Here is a 24,241-nt window from a genome sequence, read left to right on the forward strand (position 1 = left end):
ACTGTAGTTAGAAACTTATGAAGGGATAATATGTAGATATATTATTAAAAAAAACACCAGGTACTTGCTTAAAGTAATTCCAAAAAGCCTCAAAAGCGAATGATAGGTATCATAATATTTGATATTTAAAATAACGTGTCACTGGATGACTTAATGGCGCTTAGGATGCTCTGAGTCAAATCCCAATTCCCAATATACTTATTTTTACTTTCTAATTTCGCTGTGGAATGGCTTAACTGTGGGCTTAACTAACATGGCTCTACCACAGAATACTAAATAGTAAGCTCTACTTTATGAGCAAAATTTTTTAACATAAATTACATTCTATATTATTTGCTCCGTAGTTATTAAATAAGTAATTTTATGTACCCAGCGCTTCACACCTGTGTTATTCTACATCAATATTCATGCAGTTTTTACAGGTTATGCACTCTGCGTCTTGGACGGTCGAGTACCTCATATTATGTAACTAAGAAAAAGCAAAAATTAGCATCTAGCGATTTGTTTAACTGCAAAGATTGATATAACAGTAAAAGATGTTGCAAAAAAAAATACACCCAGAAAGACACCAAGAGGGAAACTCGAATTTAGTTTCTAGGTTTTGAAACCATTAATGCTAAGTACTCACATGCGGTTTTGCTCGATAGTTTTACTCCAAATCGAGTAATAATTACTGTGTGGGCCGCAAAACTGACAGCTCGAAGGCATCGAGCCGGCTTGATGGAATTAAATATATCGATTTAGAATAAAACTATCGAGCAATGCTGAATGTGAGGACAAAAGCCCGAGCCGCGGGTTTTGCTCGACGTTATTGCTCGATCGAGCAAAACTATAAGTGATGATTACTAATCAGTCATCACGATTGTTATCATATTGCATAAGATGAATATAACCACCGAATTTTATTTGTATATATTTTAAATCCTGCGTTTCGTCCCATGTTAACTTTTGTGTCTTTCAAGTTAAACTCCTACTGGTTTTATCCCACTGGGACGAACATTTAAGGGACGATTGACTTAAATACTGATACTTTTGGCATTCATTATTAATTTATAATTAAGTTTTGTCTAGTCTCGTGGCTCGGTCCCAGCGTTGCCAGATTTTTTGTGCCAAGTGACTTTGAAACTTTTTTAGTGAAAAAGCGGGATTTTTCAGTCAAAAGCGGGACAACGTAAAAAAGGTATAAAACCAAAAGTATTTTGAATTTTTATCTATAAATTGCCGTCAAATTACGTTTGCATGACAATAGATAGCAAAAGTAGCCAAAGAAAATCCACCCTCTACCTCCCACACTCAATATCTTCAATACGCACCTTTCTTTCTCAGCACGCTGCACGTACGTTCGGGCTTTACACGAAAAGTGGGACTGAGCCTATCCCGCGCGGGACATTTAATTTTAATGAAAAAATTGGGACGCCCCGCCAGAATCGGGACGTCTGGCAACGCTGCTCGGTTCACAGTAGCATTACTGGTTGTTATCTTTTTGCTCTGCATTCTATTCGCTTCTCAATTCTAGTATCGTACTACTGCATTTTAATGTCACATGCCGAGACTGTGGTAGCGGTGGTTCACCGTTAGGTATATCAATGATACATCATGGCCTGGTTGGAATTATATCATCAACATACTTGACATTTCACCAGACAACACGTATTCAAGTGAAACGTTCAACGCTATAATTTGATTGTTGTAAACTAGGTTATGAAATAAGTGGCAAACGAGCAAACGGGTCACCTCATGGAAAGCAACTTCCGTCGCCCATGGACACTCGCAGCATCAGAAGAGCTGCAGGTGCGTTGCCGGCCTTTTCAGAGGGAATAGGGTAATAGGGGAGGGTAGGGAAGGAAATAGGAGAGGGTAGGGAAGGGAAAAGGGTAGGGGATTGGGCCTCCGGTAAACTCACTCACTCGGCGAAACACAGCGCAAACGCTGTTTCACGCCGGTATTCTGTGAGCCCGGGGTATTTCTCCGGTGGAGCCGGCCCATTCGTGCCGAAGCATGGCTCTCCCACGAGTCACGACGTCATAACTACTACTTACTAGATGACGCCCGCAACTCCGTTGCGTCAAAATTCGTTTATCGCGCGGGAACCGTACATTTTTCCAGGGTAAAAAGTATCCTATGTCCTTTCCCACGACTCAAAATATCTCCATACTAAATTGCAGCAAAAGCGGTTTAGCGGTTTAGGCGTGATGAGATAACAGCCAGACACACTTTCACATTTATAATATTATAAAGTATGAATTCTTGAGATGATAAACATATTTTCTACTTTGGATCAATTTGTTTAATTGATAAAAAAAACTCAAGACGACTGTTTTTTAACTGACTTCCTAAAAACGAGGAGGTTATATGTTCGGCTGTGGATATATATATTTTTTTGTAATAAAGGAAGTTAAAAGTCTGAGATAAAAACGAGATTAAATACGCGTTGCCTTTCATAAGTTTACTACATTTATTATTAGGCCCTTCCTACCTCATAAAATTACTAGAGGTCTCTTACAATTTTCCCAAGGCGGTGCGATATTTTAATGACAAAGTAGTAACTTAACCAATTATTATTAAGTAGTATTTTTAATGAGCAGTAAATCATGTAACACTGTATACTTTGTCGTTGCACGCAAATGTTTGTAATTACTAATTACTTATACAAAAAAATGTCCTGCTTACCTATCACCTTGGCACATGCACTTTGATTCTATAGTTAAACCAAGAGAATAAAATATGTGACGTCATGACGACCAAATCATTGCAAAAGATTTTTCGTTGTTCTTTGTGTAGTAATCTCTGAACTAGGTTAAAAAGATTTTGATAAGTCCAAGTTAAAAGCAGTCTCTACCTTTGTAGAGTTCTGAATAGGAAATTGTTCCTGTCGGCTGTCTGTCTGTTTGTTACATTTCAAGCTCAAACTGCTGAGCGGATGTGAATGAAATTTAGTGGAGAGGTACTTTGATTATCAGGCAAAGACAATTTTTATCCCAAAATATGCGGTTCCCGTATGAAAAACACATTTTCCGGGCTGACTAAGTTGCTGGCAGGATCCAGTTTTAAATTGAACTATACCACAGGATACATATCAGTACAAGTAACTATACAGTATACATAGAATGTAGGACTATGTACGGTTAGGCGTCATTAATACTAACCGGTAGGAAAATGGAGCACTCTAGGACGTGTTTTAGCATAATCGATGAACTTGTGCAAGTACAACACTAGCCTAGATAGAACCAGGTTCTATAGAAGCAGGGTTGCCAGGTATCTAAACCGAAAAGCCGGACAAAGCAGTCAGCGTAGCCGGACATTTATAAAAAAGCCGGAATTTTTTAGTATGTCTATCTAAATTCTCAGTATAATAATAATAACTCCCACACCGGTTTCGGAGAAGGTGGCCGGTTTCAATGAAACCAGGCCAGTTACGCAGGAGTAATTTTATAGTGCCCAAGTGTGAGCATTCTCAGAATAGCAAATACGTTCGGCATCGCGTGTACTATCTGTTATAATTTAACTATCTGTTATAATTTAACATCTAATAGATAAAATTTTACATCTTATAATATAAAACTGTCAACAATTAGGATGCATTCTATAGGATTCTCATAATAAAATTATAGTGAATCTGTACGAAAAAGGTACACAAAAGCCGAATTCCCTTTAATTTAGGCCAGACACGCAAAGAAAAGCCTGACTGTGTTCGGCTTTATCCGGACGCCTGGCAACCCTATCCAGGAGAGATACGAGTATATTAATTGTAATAAGAACTTTATTTCAATGATATAAGTACCATTATAGAAACGAGGTAAGGTTCTATAGGCGGAACTGCGCTTGGTTCTAATCCCACATCTTTTGCAATTACTAATTGATCATTGATGTATGTTTTGTAAAAGGAAATGCTAGTGATGCGCTGAAATAATTGGGTTAGTGCGTTATCGAGTGTCGATTAATTACTGATTATGTGTTGCTTCCTGACTAATTTAATTGGCCGTCGAACGCTACATGAATTTAGAACGGAGGTTCCCATTTTTTTGTTTCACAGACCTTTTTTAATTTTTTTTTGGATCCGATGGATCCCTTGCAGCTACGAAGCAACGAGGGGTCCACCTGGACCACTTTTAAAAAACTGAGTTAAGGGCTATTGATTTGCAAATTGTACTTAATCTTGCGACAAAAGATCTGATTTACCAGATTATAAATTGTAAGATAGAGAACGGTAGAGCAATCTAAGGATAACAAAAGCTTTTTTCGACAATCGTTTAAGATTTTTTTCCGACGGCGGGATTCGAACCCGCGACTCCAGTTTGAGCTACCATTTGCTTAACCACGTTCATATTTTGATATACAGATGCATGGGACAACACGAGTACCGATGCCTGCGTTATTGGACGACTTGCAAGTGCGTTGCTGGTCCTGTAACTTCAAATTTTATTGGTTTGCTTTTCCAGAGACTTGAAGAAACCTTTCCCTGGTAGGGCCACATATCAGCGAATTATATAACGCATGAAAGCAGGCAACAGAGCGTGTCCGCATTTCCTTTCATCATTCACTCGGATTTATTGTAAGTAACCTCAGTTTAATGGAGATCAAATTGATTGCCTTATGTGGTGGAAAGTCGGTCTTAAGAGCCCTAGAGTAAATCGCTTGAAATTCGCTAGAGGTTCCCCAATCTTACTAAATAAAATATTTTGGCAAATATCCTACAGAAATGACAATGAACTTACAATTTTGTTAGTCAGCGCTGTGTTTCGCCGAGTGAGTGAGTCTACCGGAGGCCCAATTCCTTTCCCTATCCTCCCCTTTTCACTTCCCTTCCCATCCCTACCCTCCCCTATTACCCTATTCCCTCTTAAAAGACCGGCAACGCACTTGCAGCTCTTCTGATGCTGCGAGTGTCCATGGGACAGCGACGGAAGTTGCTTTCCATCAGGTGACCCGTTTGCTCGTTTGCCCCCTTATTTCATAAAAAAAATAATCTTATCCTAAAATGTGTTTCCGTAATAATTAACGTCGCTCGAAAAAAGTTAAAGTCCAAGCGGCGCGGCGTATTGATTTGAGATTTCAAGGCATTTGTGTTGTCAAAGTATGAAATTATTTGTCTCCTAACTCCTTATTTTGATTAAAGTACAGTTTTCTATCTTTATATTGTGTACATTATTGGTGTTTTCTACTTTGCTTATGCGGACAGCAGCTGCAAAGTTTTAAATTGTTAATTTAGAGTAATAATTTGAAGAGCACTCACGTATCTTCTTCGCGAGAAAGCGTCGTTGTGTAACAGATAGTAATCGATGCGAACATGCTAATCTCGGATTTTCGTCGAAATACGTAAGATTTTTGTATTCCACGAGCCGAGTGAGACACCGTAACATTTTTTATAACGTAACACCAAGAGTACGGTATACAGAGGGGTGACCGGGGAAGGTTGTATAACGAATGTACCTACTCGTACAAACTACAGAGCATGAGTTTAGATAGGGCATATAGGTACGTAAAAATGTTAAATACTATTACAGCTTCCATACATTGGAAATCCATACTTCCATACTAATACAAATGTGAAAATTTATCTGTCTGTCCGTCCGTCTGTACCTCTTTACGCTCAAACCGCAAAACCCATTTTGCTGAAATTTGGCATGGAGATACTTTGAGTCCCGACTCCCGAGAAAGGACACAGGATAATTTGTATCCCGAAAAAATGTACAGTTCTCTCGCGATAAACGAAGCGCAACGCTGTTGCGGGGACAGCGGGCGTCATCAGACAAGGGCGTCGCCAGCCGATAGCGCAGGGGGTGCCCCCCCCCTGCGCTATCGGCTGGCGACTTGACTTTACCTACTACAATTCATACTTTTCTCATTCTCTACGAATGAGAAAAGTAGGTATGAATTGTAGGTAAAGTCGACAGCACATGAAGGTTTTCACTTGTACTACGAGCCTTACATCTACAGCGATTGTAAAAACAGTATCTTAGTACTATATATATAAATATATAGGTACGAGCACGAGCTCTTGACTATGCAATTAAAAAACTTGTAAATAAGTTATACTTAATAACATTGTATTTTTTTTTAATTATCAGATTTTAATTTATAGTGGTCGTTGTTTGCATTATATTTGGCAACTTTTTCTTTGCCCCCCCTTGGCGACGCCCTTGTCATCAGAGTAGGATATACTAGGATATACTGCATTGTTTTCAATCTAGACGGCAGCACCAGCACAGATAGCAAACAAAATGTTTTGTTCGACGTTTGACAACGTTATGTCAATATCCTGATATGACGTGTGCAACAATATAATAATAATAATGATAAATATTCTTTATTGTGTACACATAAAATTTTAAAATCAAGAACATTTATAATGGGATAACTGCGATTACGTAGCTGTCAAAGATATTCCTACTCATCTAAGTCTCATCCTCCCGCAAAATCTTAGTAATCACTAATCGCACTTCCCAAATTAATTATTTTTATCAGATGTAAGAGTTTTAATTATATAACGTAAATGAACCTAACGGGACACAGTAATTATGCTGTTTTCTAGTTTAAATTACACTCTGTATTCTCTAAAGTCATGTTTAAAAATAAATTACATAATAACAAATTCTCAATAACAACATAGTATTAAATAAACTATATTATATTTTATTGATGATATTTTCCTTTCTTTACGAACAAAGACTTTTAGATGCATTAGACGCCTTTTCGAAGAGCCTCCAAACTTCTGGAATGTAGAGCCTTTTCCTTTTGAATGAAATTTAAAACTTTAAAATGAATGCTTATTAAAATATTATCAGAAAAGTATTTTTTTTTCGCATATTTCACAAAAAATTAAGCGTTACTCCAAAAATAATTAAGTACGGCCTACCTCTGAATGTAATTCCAGAATTAAAGTCTACATCCGACTAAATATCGTTAATCTTTCGAGTGAACTGCCATCACCTTTATCAGAAGTAGGTCAACTTTAACTAAGATTGCAGTTTTTGCATTAATTACTGAGATATCCATGCAAATTAGTTAAGTAAGACTTAAGCCATATGACCCTCGCGTCCGCTACAGCCTACACTTACGCAAGGGAATGTATCTTCTTCGGTGCTTTGTTGATGGTTGTTACACGACTTTTTGTTAAACCCTCCTCTTACTCAATACGTCACACGTACGCGTACTAGCTATTAGGATGGAAAGGCTTAGGCTAGCAGAAAGTGGGCTAGGCTAATATAGGGTGAACATGACTAGTGATTGGACAGTACTAGTCATTGGACAAAGCACAAAAAAACTACATTTATTATGGTTGCTTCCACTTCCACAGCCGAACATAAAACCTCCTCCTTTTTTAAAGTCGATTAAAAACATGATTATTGATTAAATATTATGAACTAGGGTTTAAGCATTAATAGACACTGTCTTGGAGTATAAGTGGACTTGGGGTATAATCTCAGGGTATAATAATAATTATTAATAATCAGGGTGAGCGAAGCGAGCTCTAGACGCTCTAGTATATCCCACAGTCTTTGGCTGGTTTTACAGTCACGCGTTTCGCAGCGCCGTAGGAGCGCGCGCGTTCGAAGCTGTAACGAACATACGGGGGCATTTTCAAAAAAACGTGTACCCTTGCAAAAATATGTCTATATTTTTTAAGGTCATTTATTTACCTTTTTTTGAATGTCATATACAAGGAAAAATATTGAACTAATGGAATAAGTTAAAAAGAACGCTGAAAACGTTATATTATTCTGATATTATTGAAACAAAATCGAATTTTCGACGAAACAGATTCCGTTGTGCGACTAAATGTAAAATATAATTTAATACAAAAAAATACAGCAATAAATGGATTTCTTCGTTAATTTAATCTAGTGAAATGCATATTTAATTGTTTATTAAAAAAAATTTAGATAATTTCAAGGATCAACAAGAGTAGCAATTATTTTTAATCCATAGTGTGACTATGTAACCCAACCACTAGGTTATTTTTCATTTTTTTACATGAGTAAGTAATATTTAACATATTTAAAGGAGTTTTTATAACACAAAAACCTTTTATTTAAACATTTTTATTGTTGCACTACTTATAAAAGTAAAAAATTCTTTGATTTCATAGATTTAACTTCAATAATTAGAGGGACGAACATCTCATAATCATAAAGATGTGTTCACATGTCTACGAATTCCTAAGTTATTAATGACATCGGATTATATGCACGATCAAAGTGCCGAAATATCCATGCAAATATGCACGAAAAATGGTCGAAATATGCACAAAATATGCACAATCAAAAGTCACTTAATATTAAAATTTATTATTTTTTTGAAGACTTTTCCGGTAGTGACATTAATAAAAGCGCCAATTTTTATAATTTCATAAAATCCAGGATTTTTAATTTCTTGAAATAAAGACTTTTTATTTATTTATTATACGCCAATAATAATTTTCTACCAACATTTTCCGATTGCAATCTTAATGCCCATGGAAGTTAAACTACCGAAATATGCACTATCAACGAAAAATTGCCAAAATATGCACTATCGCCTAAAAAGTGACATTATATGCATTTGCATATGCAAGTATGCAAATGCATATAATCTGATGTCTAGTTATTATAAATCTGCAAATATCAACGACACAAAATGATTTTCAACTTTACTGATAGAAAAGTAGTGGAAATAAAATCAAAATTTTTAAAAAACATAAAACTTTTAGGTACTTAAATTTTAAATAGTATATTTGTTATTGTTAAGTAAAGTCGACGCCTTTATGATTTGGCTGTAGCGATATCGATTTTTCTCAGCAATAACTAAAGCTAAGAAATTAAAGTTCATTGTCAGTATTTATCATGTCTTTGTCTTTGATTTACCCATAGCATAACACGATTGGTCAACTTTTATAACACAGAATAATCAATCAAATAGACCTGTGTAAAAAAAAAGGATTCCTATTTTTCCCTACAGAGAGTGATTTAAGCTTCCAAAAATGTACATGGATTGTTTCAAGCATACACTTTAATTTGCCCATAGCTTATATGAAATGTATTTATGGTTTTTAAATTACGCGACAAAACTATTTTGTCGCTTACGCCCTTTCCATTTTTTGCTGTTCCATTGCTTGTTTTCTGTGAGAGGCCGGGCCGGCCTCTCACAGAAAACAAGCAAAAATAGCAATCTAAAACATATCCAAAACGGTTTTTTACTTTAACGCGGCGTCACCTTAACACATAAGTAATAAAAAATATATTTGTACGTTAATCGTACCAGTTTAAAAATCTCCAATTTTCTTAATAAAATCTGTGAATAAAAAAATAATTTATTTAAAATGTGAACTAAGCCTTATGCTTTCCGCCTGTTGTGACTTGTCCGTTCCATTATATGTGACCATACGAAAAGTCACAAGTCGGAAGTCACGTAATATTACTTTCTTTTACTTTTAAAGTGTTTGTAAATAACCGATAATAGTTATCACAATTTCATTTTTTATACTAAATACTAAACTAATTTTGCAACGTGTCAACAGTAAAAACAGTTGGAGAAAGTATAATAATGCTTACAAAATATGGTCACTTATCTGAACAAATAAACCGTTCCTGAAGAACCATCCAACCTGCGTCCGCGTCTTGTAGCAGATTTTTAACTACTAAATTTAAATTGAAGTTTCTCGATGTACAATGAAATATAGTGCTATCATTTAGTGCCGAAAATATTTTTGTAGTATGTTTATAAAACTAAAAAAAACGGTCACTAAACCGAACATTCCGGCCGGGTTGTTTTTTCATGATTATAATTTTAATTAATTTGTAGTTAAATTATGTTAGATTTTTCAATAACAAGACATTCAATTGATACATTAAGTATTTAAGAATCTAACATATGTTTTTTAAGTAACTTACTTTAAGAAAAAAAATAGTTATTAAAGATTTTGTTACAACTTCTGGGAAGGGGACAGGTGAATTTAATAGGTTTCGGTACTTAAAAACCCTTATAAATCTCATACTAAATAAAATTATATACAAACGTGAATGTATTTTAATAAAAGAAAACTTGTTTATGCTCCTACATTAAAATTACAAAATGTTAGTATGTAATTTTTTACAAATAATCTGTAGCGAAGTCAAGGGACAAGGTAAAAACCAGGGGTACACATTTTTTTGAAAATGCCCACGGGCGAACGGCGCTGCTCAAGCGCGCGACTTAGAAACGCAACTACTACCCCCATACATCTTCGAACGCGCGGCGCTCCAACGGCGCTGCCGAAACGCTTAACTATAAAACCAGCCTTTACATTAGTGGTTTACGGAAAAACTATCAGGCCTTTGATTTGTGTGATATAGTGAGTGACATAGTGAATTTAATTTATATGTAGATGTGTAATCTATACTAATATTATAAATGCGAAAGTATCTCTGTCTGTCTGTCTGTCTGTCTGTCTGTCTGTCTGTCTGTCTGTCTCGCTTTCACGCCAAAACTACTTAACCGATTGCAATGAAATTTTGTACACAGTTATTCTAGAGTCTGAGAAAGGACATAGGCTACATTTTGATGTGGGAAAATATCTTATTTCCATGAAAATATCGATGAAAATTACTTCGCATTGCGCGTGGCCAGCGCTCATCCCGGGGGTCCTGGGTTCGAGTCCCGCAGGCGGAACAAAAAGTTTTCAATGTTCCTGGGTCTTGGATGTGTATTAAAATAATATTTCAAAAATCTTAAATATATTTTATGTATAATATTATAAAAAATCCAGAAATATATCGACGCGATGCAATGAACATTTTAGTTCTAATACGATTCAACAGATGGCGCTTTTTTTTACTTCGTTGGAACATAGAACTAATCATACTTATTAGTTATTATGTTTTTACTTTTTGTTTATAGTTTTTAATACGTTAGAATATTATGTTTAATAATATTATCACTTGCTATAATAATAATCAATCTATCTTATCTTATAGAACTCCTACTGCATTTGTAAGGAGTTCGAGTGTGTTGTGTTGGCCTATATTCCATCCAGAAAATATATCAATGCAATCAACATTTTAATTCTAATATATGAAAACAGATGGCGCTTTATGTTTTACTTCATTATTATAACAGAACTAATCATACCTACTTTATTATATATTATTGTTTTTATTCATAACTAGCTGTTGCCCGCGACTTCGTCCGCGTGGACTTTAGTTTATAGCGCGCGGTGTCAACAAAATTAGTGTCAAATTTAAAAACTTTTTAAAACCCTGGTAAGTGGTACCCCTCTTAGGGCCGCGCTACACCGGAATGGCAGCGCTGAAAGTGCTCGCCTCGCCGCTGCCATTCCGGTGTAGCGCGGCCCTTAATTAATCAAAATACCCAAAAACAGCTGTGCAGTGTGCACATAATCTGTACTAATATTATGAATGCGAAAGTATCTCTGTCTGTCTGTCTGTCTGTCAGTCTCGCTTTCACGCCAAACGCCAAAACTACCGAACCGATTGTAATGAAATTTTGTTTACTGATAGTCTAAAGCCTGAGAAAGGACATAGGCTACTTTTTTACTGGAAAAAAGGGTTGTAAGGGTCGTAAATTTGTTCAAAAAATTCATAATAGATGGCGCCGTGCGTCTTCTACATCGCGCTGACGCTTGCTCAAAAGTCTTTCTATAAGAGGTGGTATCATCTTACATTTAAGTCTCGATTTTTTTCGATTGTTATATCTATTCTACGGTATTAAATAACTCAGTACTTTATCTGTGCAGGCAGTGACGTAACCTTAAGACCAAATTTCACCAACGACTGTTAAAGTTAATGCTCGAATTAGTATCACGTTAGCTGTTTTGTTTTTCATATGAATGAAAGAGAAGACAGGATATTTTAACAAGCTGTTAACACTAACAGACGTTGGTGAAATTGGGGCTAAACCTATCAATGATAAATAGTTTTTGGGTAAAGTTGTGTAAATAAGCTTTAAAATTTGGCATAATATATAAAGTTTAACATACAAAAATGAAGTACTTATTGTTTGCACACTGCACAGCTGTATTGATTTAAGGGGTACCAGGGTTTTTTTATAAAAGCTTTTGACACCAATTTTGTTGACATCACGCGCTATAAACTGAAGTCCACGCGGACGAAGTCGCGGGCAACAGCTAGTTAATAGTATAGGTAAGTGAAGGTTTTTTATATGTACCTAGATGTGTTTTCATCAGTAAGCCAAGGTGTGACGACGCGAGCCCTCACAAAGCTCGGCTTTTAGCTGGTATGATAGCATTTTTAACATTGGTTATATGTATGTATGTCTTTTTGTGTCAAGATCGGAAAATGCGTGGTTGTTTGGAAATTTTGCCTGTCCCTCGAGCTAACTCTAGTGTCTAGGTGGGCTAGCGGCTTCTTAGTTCCAGAATATTCTAGGAAGGTGCTAATACATTTATAATAGAACATCTGCGGTGTAATGAAGCGTGTACGTTCCGTTCCACGGTAATGGCGGAGATGCAGGAACAGGAACTGACCATGGTATTTTATAATGGAATCAGTTTTGATTGATTGCATGAATGCCTGCGATTTGCCTACCTACCTTGTTTATAGTTCATTAGTGTTTTTTTGTATCCATTTATCATTAATAACATGTGCGAGTTCAATGACCCTCCCTGCATTCCTCACCCCAATATAAAATAATATAATAAAGACGTACATAATAATTATGTAGTAGGTATCCATGTATTTACTTTTTTGTAAAATTCTTTACTACGTCTTGGGAGTTGGGAGTTATTCTTACCAACATACTTTTTGTTAGTAAGTAAGTACGTAAGTACCTACCTAATTAAATGTAAGTATTTCTATAAACTGTTAACTAATTTAATTAGTTATGTATTGTTTACATCGGACACTGAGCAAATATATTTATATAATACTAATGAAATTTTGCACAGATATGGTGTGGATCACGCTTTATGCCTATGCATGGTAAAATATACGGAATCTCGAAGAATATCTAGTATTAGTAGTAATTTATAAGAACTCTATCCACCAAAATCTTCGACTTGGCTTCGCCATAGTGCTCAGAAGCTATTGAGCCTTGCCTGTTGCACCAGATCCTGTCCATTGTATCGATCTCCATTGTGCTGTGCACCACACATTGTTCTTACAACACTGACCACTGACCTTGTGAGATGTGGGCTCGTTAAGTTTGCACAGGACCATCTATCTGTACTTATGTGATTGAGGACCGGCTAATGGTTGGTTAAGTTTCATTTTGACAGGAGATTATCTATTTAAGAGCGTCGTTGGTGACAACTCAGAAACAGGGAATAGTCCGTGTTCACACTTCACATTTAGCAATTTACTTTTTAGGGTTCCGTACCCAAAGGGTAAAATCAGGACCCTATTATTAAGACTTCGTTGTCTGTCCGTCTTTCCGTCTGTCTGTCTCCAGGCTGTATCTCAAGAACCGCTATAGCTAGACTTCTGAATTTTTTTACAGATTGTGTATATCTATTGCCGCTATAACAACAAATATTATAAACAAAATATAATTATTAATTAATATTTAAGGGGGGCTCCGGGCTCCAACACAACAAAGGCCTTAATAATATGTTGACTTCAATAATTAATAATAATATTTAAATAAAATAAAAATTTAAGGGGCCAAAAAACTTTTGGCCTATTTTTGCTCTTTAACGGTACGGAAGCCTTCGTGCGCGAGTCTTACTCGCACTTGACCGATTATAAACATTGATGATTTACTACACACATTTTACCGTGATAATGGAGGTCAGTGGTGTGGGGTATCTATGGATAGGTCTTCAAAAATCATATGCGAGAGAGACTCTTCTTAAGAAATCTTCTCTCTTCTAAAGTGTTACCACACTTTGGAAGAGTCTCTCTCGCATACTATTCAAGTTGCAAAAAAATGATATTAGGAACCTCAATATGATTTTTGAAGACCTATCCATAGATACCCCACACCACTGACCTCCATTATACAAGTACGCTGGAGATCAGTGCCCCCTTACTCCCTTAGTGCCCCACACGCATAGGTTAGATGAAAAATTTTTATGGAGACCCTTAATTTTTTTGTAATTTTTCCATTTTTGTATCAAAATCTTAAGAGGATACCACAGCGGCTAGAGAAATGAAAAAAAGTACGTGTAATATCTATAGCTGTCTCCCTTACCTCAAGCCTATACCGCAGAACGCGATAGAGACAACTGCAGAAAATCCAGAAAATCAACGATTCGTTGTCCCCTGATTCCTTCTCCAAAACTTAACCGATTTAAGTACTTTTTTCATTAAAGATTAAAAAAAGGCTTGAGCTGTGTTCCTATGTTTTGCTTTTTTTGTATAATCTAGCCAAATCTGTTTTCTGGACGTTTGAACACAGTGGAAAATCTGGCCATTTTTTTGGGTTTTTGAACGTTCATATCTTATTTAATAATTAAATTATGAAAAAAAGAAAACATAGGGACATTGTATTAGTGGCCGTAGATATTCAGGAAAAAAATTATAACTCTACTAGCATTATCCAGGGAGGAAACAGGGGACAACGTTTGTATGGAAAAAATGGCGGTGTGGAATCCTCTTAATGCGGTTCACAGACTACATCTACTTACCAAGTTTCAATATTATAGCTCTTATAGTTTCGGAGAAAAGTGGCTGTGACATACGGACGGTCAGACAGACAGACAGACATGACGAATCTATAAGGGTTCCGTTTTTTGCCATTTGGCTACGGAAATGGTTCCGTTACGTTAAAATACGTTAAATTCCCAAGAAAATATTTTCGAGCACCCACTAAATAGTATCTATAGAACCTAATATAAACCTTATTGTATTTTTATAAAATAAAACCTACCTTTATGTATTTATTTCCTTGAAATTCTTCTTATTGTCAGCATATTTCACTTCACTATAATCAATAATTATTATCAAACATTACTTTTTCCGCGATATTTTTCCCGCGTTGCGCGCGCGAAAACGAACGCAACCACTCTGCGCGCGTTCTAAACTCAACTGACTTGAAAAGTTCAAGATGGTCTTGGATGGTCTAGCCATCAGCCATGGCGTCATTTACGCTACGTCTACGGTGCTATGAGCTACTTTTTGTTACATGCCTTCACGTAATTTGCATCTTTAATTTAATGCATTAATAGCGATAATGAATACAGAATATGACGCTACAATTTTTGGCAAACTTTCGCAGACAACGCGACGCTATGATGAATATTTTCACGAATTGTTGTAACAACCTAATGCAAGTTGCTTGATGGTTCGCGACTAGTGACGATATTCTACCAATACTCCAAGTTCCAACGTTAGTTACGGTGTCGTTGGCCGGTTTTGTTAAAACCGTTGTTCAATGGAACCAGTATTTCAAAATACAATGTACCCATGGGCGTAGCCACACTGGGGCAAGCTGGGGCTTGCCCCACCCTGGCTCTGACCTATAAGGTGCCTAACTAAACAAAACATTTTTTTTCAACTAAGTAACTAAAATTATAATATCGTACAGCTCGACAAGGCTTTAAATGAACGTGGCAGAAACGCTGTCATCATACAAAAATGTCATTTTTGACAGTTCTCATTTACCAGCAGCGCTCCCGCCGCTTTGGTAAGTTGACTGCTGCCCCACCCTGAGCCCAAGCCTGGCTACGCCCATGCATGTACTTACCAGTACCTACTTAATACTAGACTAAAAGGAGTTGTTTTATAGCAGAATATTACGTCCAAATGTGTCTCAGATCATTCTCTGCCTTTACTCTCGCAACTTAGTGAGACGTCTCTGACAAGGATGACGAAAGATCATAGACTCCTACTAGAAACCCATAGAAGTAGTAGAACTTAACCGACTAAGTTGCCCATCCTCTGTACCTATATTAAACACAATATAATTTATGTGAGGAGTTGAGGACAATCAGATGATCGATCTGCATTCTACAGCTACCAGGGAACGACTTAATATTTTGCTATTCCACAGTGGGAATCGAAAACACGACTTCCGAATTACGAACCAAGTTTAAAACCCCTGAACTGCGGAGACTTTAACCCTCTACAACTACCCTGTCGGAATCTGTGCCTAAATAATAAATACGTACAGTCTGTCAAGAAAGTGAAGAAATTAAAAAGTGGCAACATCGTAGTGTCATCCCTTTCAAATCAATCTAAGAAAAAAGGGATGACTTTTTTTAATTTCTTCACTTTTTTGACAGACTGTACTTAATAACATAATTGAATAGTTAGGTCTTCTTATCCTCAATGTCACTAACTTCTTATAGTAGCTATAATATTATGCGCACCCAGAATAATATCCTAACACTGAGTCACAGATTATTATAACAGTTCCTCTGAATCCAAACTAGTACTTAATTCTTGTCCTTAGCCAGTGGTTACAGTAAGTAAATTAAATGTTTGTCATCTGCCTGCGTAAATCTAACCTTGGTGGTTAATCTAACATAAAATATTAGCAGAGCTTTTCTACTAATTACATTTATTACTAGTATGGAAGTATGGATTAATCCCTCGATCGTGGAAAAACCGGACACGATAGCTTATCTATTGTTATCGCCGCTTGGGGCGCTTGGGAGTTGAATAAAGCATGTAGAATCTACTTAATCCATACTTCCATACTAATATTATAATAATTTTTTAACGGGATTTGGCCCACCACACATTCCCACCACTGTATCTCCTGTGTCGCCAAAATCGACAGCGGTATCCAACCACGAAAACCCTTTGACATGATCTCAGGGAGCCCGAGAGACATGGTAAAGCGTCTTGGGACCCGCAACGAAGTTTATCAGAAGAAAATAGGAGGAGTAGGAAGAATTCCAATTTCCCTCCCCATACAAAGCGGGAGATAGCACAAAGTTGCAAATTGCAATGACCGAAAGTCAGAGAAGTTAAGGGGGAGCACCACGGAGCTTAAGGGGCTCCCCCTTAACCGATTCGTTGCCACCTTCATTTTCACGAATTCTTACCACAGTCCAAGCAGTTTGTTCGATGACGCGCCATAAGCGTCATCGACCCTGCTAAACGATGACGCCCCACGTGCGGCATTGGCCACTGGTTGTGTTTTATGCACATTTAGACTAAGGAATTGTAATTACAGTATAATAAATTAGTTGTAACGTGTTTTTTAACAATCCTTGTATGCCGCGCCTGGCGCGTCATCGGCCTCACTGAATCTTTTTAAATGACGCGCTGAGCGCGGCAGTGGCCACGAATCGGTTAAGCTCCGTGGTCATCAATAACATCACGAATATTATAAATGCGAAAGTGTGTCTGTCTGTTACCGCTCCACGCCCAAACTACTGAACCGATTTTGCTGAAATTTGGTATGAAGATATTTTGAGTCCCGGGAAAGGACGTAGGATACTTTGTATCGCGGAAAAACGTACGGTTCTCGCGCAAAAAACGAAACGGCGTTGCGGGCATCTGGTATACTTATAATAATTATTGTTAGTCTGGCTGCTCTGGCATACTTATAATAATAAAATACAAGCACGAGTGTGTAAACTTGTCTTTTGCCTGTTCTTATAATATGTTGATTGGACCAAGGATGAAACTCCCCCTGATGTCCTATACTAATATATTTTAATAAAACTACAATTATTATAAAAATATTCATAATATTATTTGATAAAAAAAAAACAAACAAATTCACTCAAGTCTTACATTTATCACTAATTTTGATATTTTTAGAATTCATATCATAATATCATATTGACTAATACTGAATTCCTAATGTACATACAATATACATAATATTACTAATTGGAACAAAAATTATTATTATTATTCAAATAATTGTATGTACTTACTATTAAAATAATCTATAATATTTGACGAGATACTACAATTATAAATCATTTGGTGCTTATAAGTTATTATATGAATGATACATATTATACTTGTATTAATAATTAATAATTATTATCATAATCTTCATAAATCAAATATTTACACTTTACACGAAAAGCATTAGATAGCATGCATACTAAAACTCAATAATTAGTAAAGTTGTCTTTTTCTGTTATGTAACATTTTAATGTATGAAAGGCCTTGTTGAAGTTATCTGCTTATTTTTTTATGTGTAAGATTTAATACACAAAAGTATTGTGATATAATTTGAAACATTAAACTAGGGCAGGTTTGATTATAAATTATAATTCATATTATACAAGAAAAGATACCAAAGAGCATTTGAAAAAGTATCAATTCATAACTATTACCACTTGACCATAAATGAAATTGTTATACAAAACTTTTACTTTTATATTTTGCAATTTCATGGATTAAGTTTTTGTAAGCATTTACTAAACAACATAAAAGTGTTTATATATAAACTAAATATACTAACTTAAGCATTTAGAGGCCCTGAGTTAGAAATTCATTCTTAATTTTATAAAATCCTCACACCCAGAAAAACGTCCCATGGGAACCTTACATTGAAAAGCTATAAAAACTGGCCCATGTTCTTCCCCAGTCGAATCTGTGTTTCTGTCAATTTTATCAAAACTAGTCCAGTATTATTCATTCCCATTCAGTGGAAACAAAGCTTTCCCTATAATATTAGTATAGATTAAATACACAGTGAAGTATAAATGTAATAATAATAGTAATATATAAATCTATTTTAGAGCTATACAAACATTATTGTCATTGTGAATGATAAAATGTACATAAACCCATTTACCTTTACAAAAACACTGATATATAACAAAATAATTATTATGTTAATAGTTTGTGATTAAACTCCAATTATTTTGTTACAAATATGAAATAATAACAGTTAAATACCAATAGACTTAACTGGATAGCCTTTAGTGAGTAACAATAACATATTTTATATTGTAAAATTATAAAACTTAAGACTTGTGATACAACTTAAATCTGAAACTATGTATCAATGTAAAACTAAAAAATAAATTCTAAATACTATCTAATACCTTCACCATTTCAATTTTCAGTCTAATTTTGTAACATGAATAATAAATATCACAAAAAATTAAGTAATACAGTTAATAGATACTAAATTGAAAAGATAGTAGACTGTAGAGGTAACACAGAGTTGTGCCACATTGCATGCTGTATTCTTTATAAGAAGCTTTATGTAACTTAACACATTTTAGTTCTGTACAATAAGAGTTAGTACAGACAGAGAAGCAAAGCAGAGAGAATTTTATTAAAGCATTTAAAAATTGTCTGTAAATTCTTTAAGCAAAGTGCATGTAAGCTTTCCACTCAAGGACATTTTTATGTCAGGTTCAAAGTGAGATGATATTCTGTTGGTGAATCAAAATAAATAAATAAATACACATGCACTGTATTTTAATAACATTAAGAGTAGGTACCATAATAAAACTTTGCTTTGCTCTCTATCTGCATGTCTTGAAGCAAAAGACTGCAATGTAGCTAAATCTGCATTTATGTTTAAGTCTTAAAGTAATCTTAACTAAATATACAGCGAACTACCTCCTACATTCATGTCTCCTCAACATTTGGGTTCTCTGCAAACAGCTGGTGATCATTGTAAGTCTTAAGATACTTCTTGGTGAACATATACAGCAGTAGACCCCACTTCATCATCATAAACGACCATATAAGGCGGATGACAATACTCGTTTTTATTGGAACAATGTCTAGAAAAGAAAATGCAAAATTTTAATCGTTTAATTTGTTTAATTGTTACCAAGTGTAATTTACTACTACTTATAAAATGTAAATAACTTACCAGCTTTGTAATATATTTCTAGGAATGCATAGAATAGTGTCAGAGCGAGCCCAGACACGAATCCGACCATGCCAAAGTCACCAAAATACTGTAGAGCTTTTCTCGAGAAGTTAACATGCAAGGATTGCTTCAGGTAATGACAGTGTAACATCAGAGTTAGCGATGCGTGAATACCTGCAAAAGGAATGCTCATTGTTCAAGAAAATTCATATCTTTAATGATTTTGCCATTTAAAATACAAAGAAGCATCATACGTTATTGATGGCTAATATACGACGATGTATTATAATCTTATTATATTATTACATATAATATTATGAAGGCTGTTTAGAAGAGTAATTGGACTAAGGTTACAAAACATTTACCTGAAAGTAACGCCCACACGCCAGCTTCAATATTTGCATAAACGATGCAAAAACAAATAAATGCCGATAGCCCGAAAAACACCCCCAACGCACTGAGAGCTATATGAATTTTAGTACGCAACATGTTTAATGCTTATCAGTTATCGAAAGAAAATAAAATTGTATTTATATTCTCGTCATGAAAACAACAATCCTCAACGAAATTTCAATTCTGGATGACAACGTCATCTGTCAATGTCACTTACAGCTGTAAGTTTTTTTTATTTATCATCTCTTTAGGCTGTAACATTAAACTACGCGGACTTATAAATAAAATATGACGATAAATTTTTTCTCGGAAAAATGTACGGTTCCCGCACGATAAACAAACTTTGATCGTTAATTAACGAAGTTAACATTTTGATTAACGGATTAAATTTTAAGTTAAATTTTTAAAATATTAACGGACTCGTTAACTTCCGTTAATATGCAGAAGTCCGTTAATCGTTAATCCAATGCCTACTAAATTTACCGCACGGCACCGGGGCGCGGCGCGAAAACAGGTTCAGACGAAACAAAAACAATACTAGATACATTTTCAGGCGCATGCGAGTGAGAAGAGATTTGTTTCGTTTTATCATTTCATTACTCAACGCTGGTGCTTATAGAGAGAGTGATTTGTTTATTGTTATTATAAATCATTTGCATGTAGTTAGGTAGAATACAATAATTATAGAAGTATTTTGTTTGGTCCCTAGCATGTTAACTTTCAAAAGCCTATACCTACCAACAGGTTTTGTATGTACACTAACGCAATGTTAAAATATTAAGTTACAACAAGGCCTACACACATTAACGAATTAACGTTAACTTGCGTTAATTCGTCCGAAATTTAACGCTTTAACGTTTAACGAAGCTAACATTTTTTTTAACGGATTAACGATTAACGAAGTTAACTATTTGATTAACGGTGCCCAGCTATGACTCTAGGATAGGTGCTAGGGCCTATGGATCTGGTCAAAATTAAAATACTATCTATAAAAAATTAATATATTTCCCTATGGTTTGAAGAATTTCAAAAGATTGGGTTTTATTTTACTTAATTTATCACTATCTAGCTCTGATTTTCGATGATTTCTTAAGTGGCTCTTCATGTTGCCTTTCTGGGCATAGCCTCTGTCGCATACGGGACATTTGAATGGTGTCGCCCCTGTGTGGAGTCTCATATGCTGTATAAGATATTCATTGTGGAAGAAACTACTTCCGCACACCTTGCAAACTGCTGGTCTTTCCCCTGAAATAAATAATAACAAGTAATATTATTATTGCCACAGGTAAAAGGCAGAGTTATCCCACTTCTAGCAGTTTCTGTGGTGTAATGTAATAACTAATAAGACGTAATACCACTGTGTTTATTGTTTCTCATTACAACTGCACTACAGGTATTTTTTAGTGTTTGGACAGAATCAATAAGATTGAAACAAAACCCATTATACCAGCTATCCCCAAACCGCGGCCCGCCCGGGGCTTTACGATTCACAAAGGAGCCATAAATAAAAAGAAGAAGACTTTATTTGTTGCCCGCATAATGTTAAACAATTTTGAAATTCACACCCACCGGTCAAATAATGTAAAGTCTTCGTGAAAGCCGTGAAATTTTCTCGACTTTTAAATTGTTAATTTTGAGGAACATTATTTTTATATAACAAATGTTTGTTGTGGCCCGCGATACCCAGACTTAAACATGTTTGTGGCCTGTATGAAAAAAAGGTTGGGGACCACTGACTATACTATACTAATATTATAAGTCCGAAGAGTTTGTTTGTTTGTTTGCTTGTTTGAATATGCTAATCTCAAGAACTACTGGTCAGATTTGAAAAATTCTTTCAGTGTTAGATAACCCATTTATCGAGGAAGACTATAGGCTATATTTTATCACGCTTAGATGAAAATGTGGAAAAAACAGGGGAAATTATTTGAAAGGGCTTATCTCACGAACTACTGGTGCAATTTTTCTGTTATTTGGCACAAATAAGAAGTAGACCACGTAAAGGATCATAGTTCATAGGCTATTTTTTGTGGACTAATTTGTCTGTGAAATATCTAATTTACGCGGGCAAAGCCACGCGGAACGCCTAGTAGGAAAATATTTAGTGCAGTCAAACTGTGTTTAACTTCAAAATATATTATTAGAAAACAGACAGATCAACATTTTTACATTTATGATATTAGTTACGGGATATTAAAATACTATCATTTCCATACCTGTGTGTACTGATCTCTCATGTATAATCACAGATTTTTCACAAGTATATACTTTGTTACATATTTTACAAGTGAAAGATTTCTTTTCTACAACTTTCTTATTATGGACCTGTCTCATGTGACTGGTTAAGCAATTTTGAAAAGCAAAGGCTTTGCCACATTTTGTGCAAGAAAAATCCCTCGGCCCCCCATGTAATCTTTTTATATGCTTCAAGAGATAATAGTTTGAGACCAGTGTTTTCTCACAGTGTGGACATTTAACCTCAGATTGATTATGTTTCTTCTGATTATGAGACGAAAACTCTTTGGGCGTTTGGAACACATCTCCACACAAATGACACAGTCTTGGACCAGGCGGTGCTTTTTCTTCATGTGACTTTACCACTGTCTTTTTTTGACTACACTTTGTTTCTTTACTGGTTGTTTTATTAGTGTTCTTGGTTTCTCTTGAGCTGAAATTTTCTTATATTAAAATTCATGTAGGACAAAGGGAACTTAAATTATTTTATTTATATATTTTCTAAGGATATAAAAGGCAAACAAGCCATCTATTTTTTATCTATGAACATACAACCAGATAGGTTTGCTAGTACTTTCCTGGCCATAAAGAAAAGATTACTAGCAAAGGTGGTGCCTCTTCAATCTCATACAGCAAAGGCTTTTAGGTGCACACTTTTCTTGAGGGTTGTGGAAATGGTCCAGAAATACCTCTGGTGACAGACAATTTAAATAATTTAAACTAAACTTACCAACTAGATTTAGATATTTTATTTTTTGGCTCATTTTTACTATCTACTAATGATTTTGATTTCACAGGCCTTTTTTTTGAGGTAAGTGGTTTCGGGGGTTCGTAACTGATATTGTCATTGTCGCTAAAATCTGAATCTTTACCACTTTCTAGCTCATATTTCACATCTTCTAGTTTAATTTCTACATTATACAAGTCTTCTTCACTTCTGTTACATTCTTCTGGTTCTTTCTTAATGCGTTTTATGCATAAACCATTTTGTAAAATTGTGTTTGTACTTTTAAACTTTTTAACAAAACTGCATAATGTATCTAAAATTTCATTACATTCCATGCAAATGTTCCTTGGATAACCATCTATATCTTCTAGCTAAAAAGTATATTCCTTTACTATTATTTGGCACAAAAGCAAATATTACTTATAGCTAGTAGCAAAAGAAGAAATAAACATGTTATTTACTTTTCACCCGACTATTTAAGACTGTTTCTAAATCTAATAAAATAGTAAGATTCGTAATAAAATACTGGCCTTTTCATTTAAACACATTTTAAGTTTATTCAAAACACAGCTTTCCCCATCACCTTCAAATATAGGGTGTGTTGCCCCAACTTTGAGGCATATTCTACATAGAAAAGATTGCTTTTGTTCCATTTTTGTTGCGTAATATTTGCTTTTCTTTTATTGTTGAATTAACATTTTGTTGAGTATCACAAACATAAAACCCTTTATTATTTAAAATTGAGTTTTTAATATTTTACAAAAATTACTTTTCTGCTTAAAGCTTTTCTGTCAATACTCAATGTCAATACGAATTACGATTTACGATGTCAAGTGTCAACTCACAATTACTGTCAAGTGTCAACTTTAAGACATTGCCAGAGTTTTGCCGGGAATGTGGAAATGTGGCAGAGTGATGACTGATATTGTGTTTTTGTATTATTTTCCTTAACTTGTGTTAACTGGGTTTTTAATGTGTAATATTGGTAGGATATTAACCATTAGACATACGTTTCATGCACAAGTGTAGGAAAGTGATGTAATAACTAATAACCAGAAACGTGCTATTTTGTGTTCCCTCCAAAACAACATCGAAAGTTTCAGTAAAGCGTCTACCACTTTAAGCGCTTATTCCACTTGTCCTATTTAGGAAGTCCTAGCTAGGATCCTAAAAAATTTAGTCAAGTGGAATAACATTTAGAAAGCT

The 24,241-nt window shown here is 35.1% G+C and overlaps 3 protein-coding genes across 3 annotated transcripts in view; all 3 read right to left on the reverse strand.

The window, feature by feature from the left end:
* LOC121735078 overlaps positions 1–14,928 on the reverse strand; it is a 47,164-nt gene extending 32,236 nt beyond the window's left edge. Inside the window, exon 1 of the mRNA XM_042125760.1 lies at positions 14,803–14,928. The gene's annotated coding sequence lies outside the window, so the exon portion shown is untranslated. The remainder of the gene's footprint in view (positions 1–14,802) is intronic.
* A 3,019-nt stretch (positions 14,929–17,947) lies between these two features.
* Positions 17,948–20,243, reverse strand: LOC121735085 (heme transporter hrg1-B-like). The gene is made up of 3 exons (XM_042125768.1): positions 20,046–20,243; positions 19,681–19,854; positions 17,948–19,588 (listed from the first exon to the last, which is right to left on the reverse strand). The coding sequence occupies exons 1-3, from the start codon at positions 20,167–20,169 to the stop codon at positions 19,431–19,433; spliced, it is 456 nt and encodes a 151-aa protein (XP_041981702.1). The 5' UTR covers positions 20,170–20,243; the 3' UTR covers positions 17,948–19,430.
* An 821-nt stretch (positions 20,244–21,064) lies between these two features.
* LOC121735082 (zinc finger protein 502-like) lies at positions 21,065–23,805 on the reverse strand. Its single transcript, XM_042125766.1, has 4 exons — positions 23,566–23,805; positions 23,039–23,406; positions 22,290–22,741; positions 21,065–21,318 (listed from the first exon to the last, which is right to left on the reverse strand). The coding sequence occupies exons 1-4, from the start codon at positions 23,686–23,688 to the stop codon at positions 21,083–21,085; spliced, it is 1,179 nt and encodes a 392-aa protein (XP_041981700.1). The 5' UTR covers positions 23,689–23,805; the 3' UTR covers positions 21,065–21,082.
* Positions 23,806–24,241: the final 436 nt, after the last annotated feature.

This window comes from Aricia agestis, chromosome 16 (genome assembly GCF_905147365.1).
Source record: "Aricia agestis chromosome 16, ilAriAges1.1, whole genome shotgun sequence".
Lineage (NCBI taxonomy): Eukaryota > Metazoa > Arthropoda > Insecta > Lepidoptera > Lycaenidae > Aricia > Aricia agestis.

What these genes read in the sequence shown, in the direction of transcription:
- LOC121735082 (XM_042125766.1), bottom strand. Translation starts at nt 23,688, where the DNA reads ATGGAACAAAAGCAATCTTTTCTATGTAGAATATGCCTCAAAGTTGGG. An exon ending in AAATGTGTTTAAATGAAAAG is followed by an intron (nt 23,407 to 23,565) that starts GCCAGTATTTTA and finishes TATACTTTTTAG; the next exon opens with CTAGAAGATATAGATGGTTA. An exon ending in AAAATATCTAAATCTAGTTG is followed by an intron (nt 22,742 to 23,038) that starts GTAAGTTTAGTT and finishes AGAAAATTTCAG; the next exon opens with CTCAAGAGAAACCAAGAACA.
- LOC121735085 (XM_042125768.1), bottom strand. Translation starts at nt 20,169, where the DNA reads ATGTTGCGTACTAAAATTCATATAGCTCTCAGTGCGTTGGGGGTGTTT. An exon ending in CGTGTGGGCGTTACTTTCAG is followed by an intron (nt 19,855 to 20,045) that starts GTAAATGTTTTG and finishes TTCCTTTTGCAG; the next exon opens with GTATTCACGCATCGCTAACT. An exon ending in AGAAATATATTACAAAGCTG is followed by an intron (nt 19,589 to 19,680) that starts GTAAGTTATTTA and finishes TTTCTTTTCTAG; the next exon opens with ACATTGTTCCAATAAAAACG.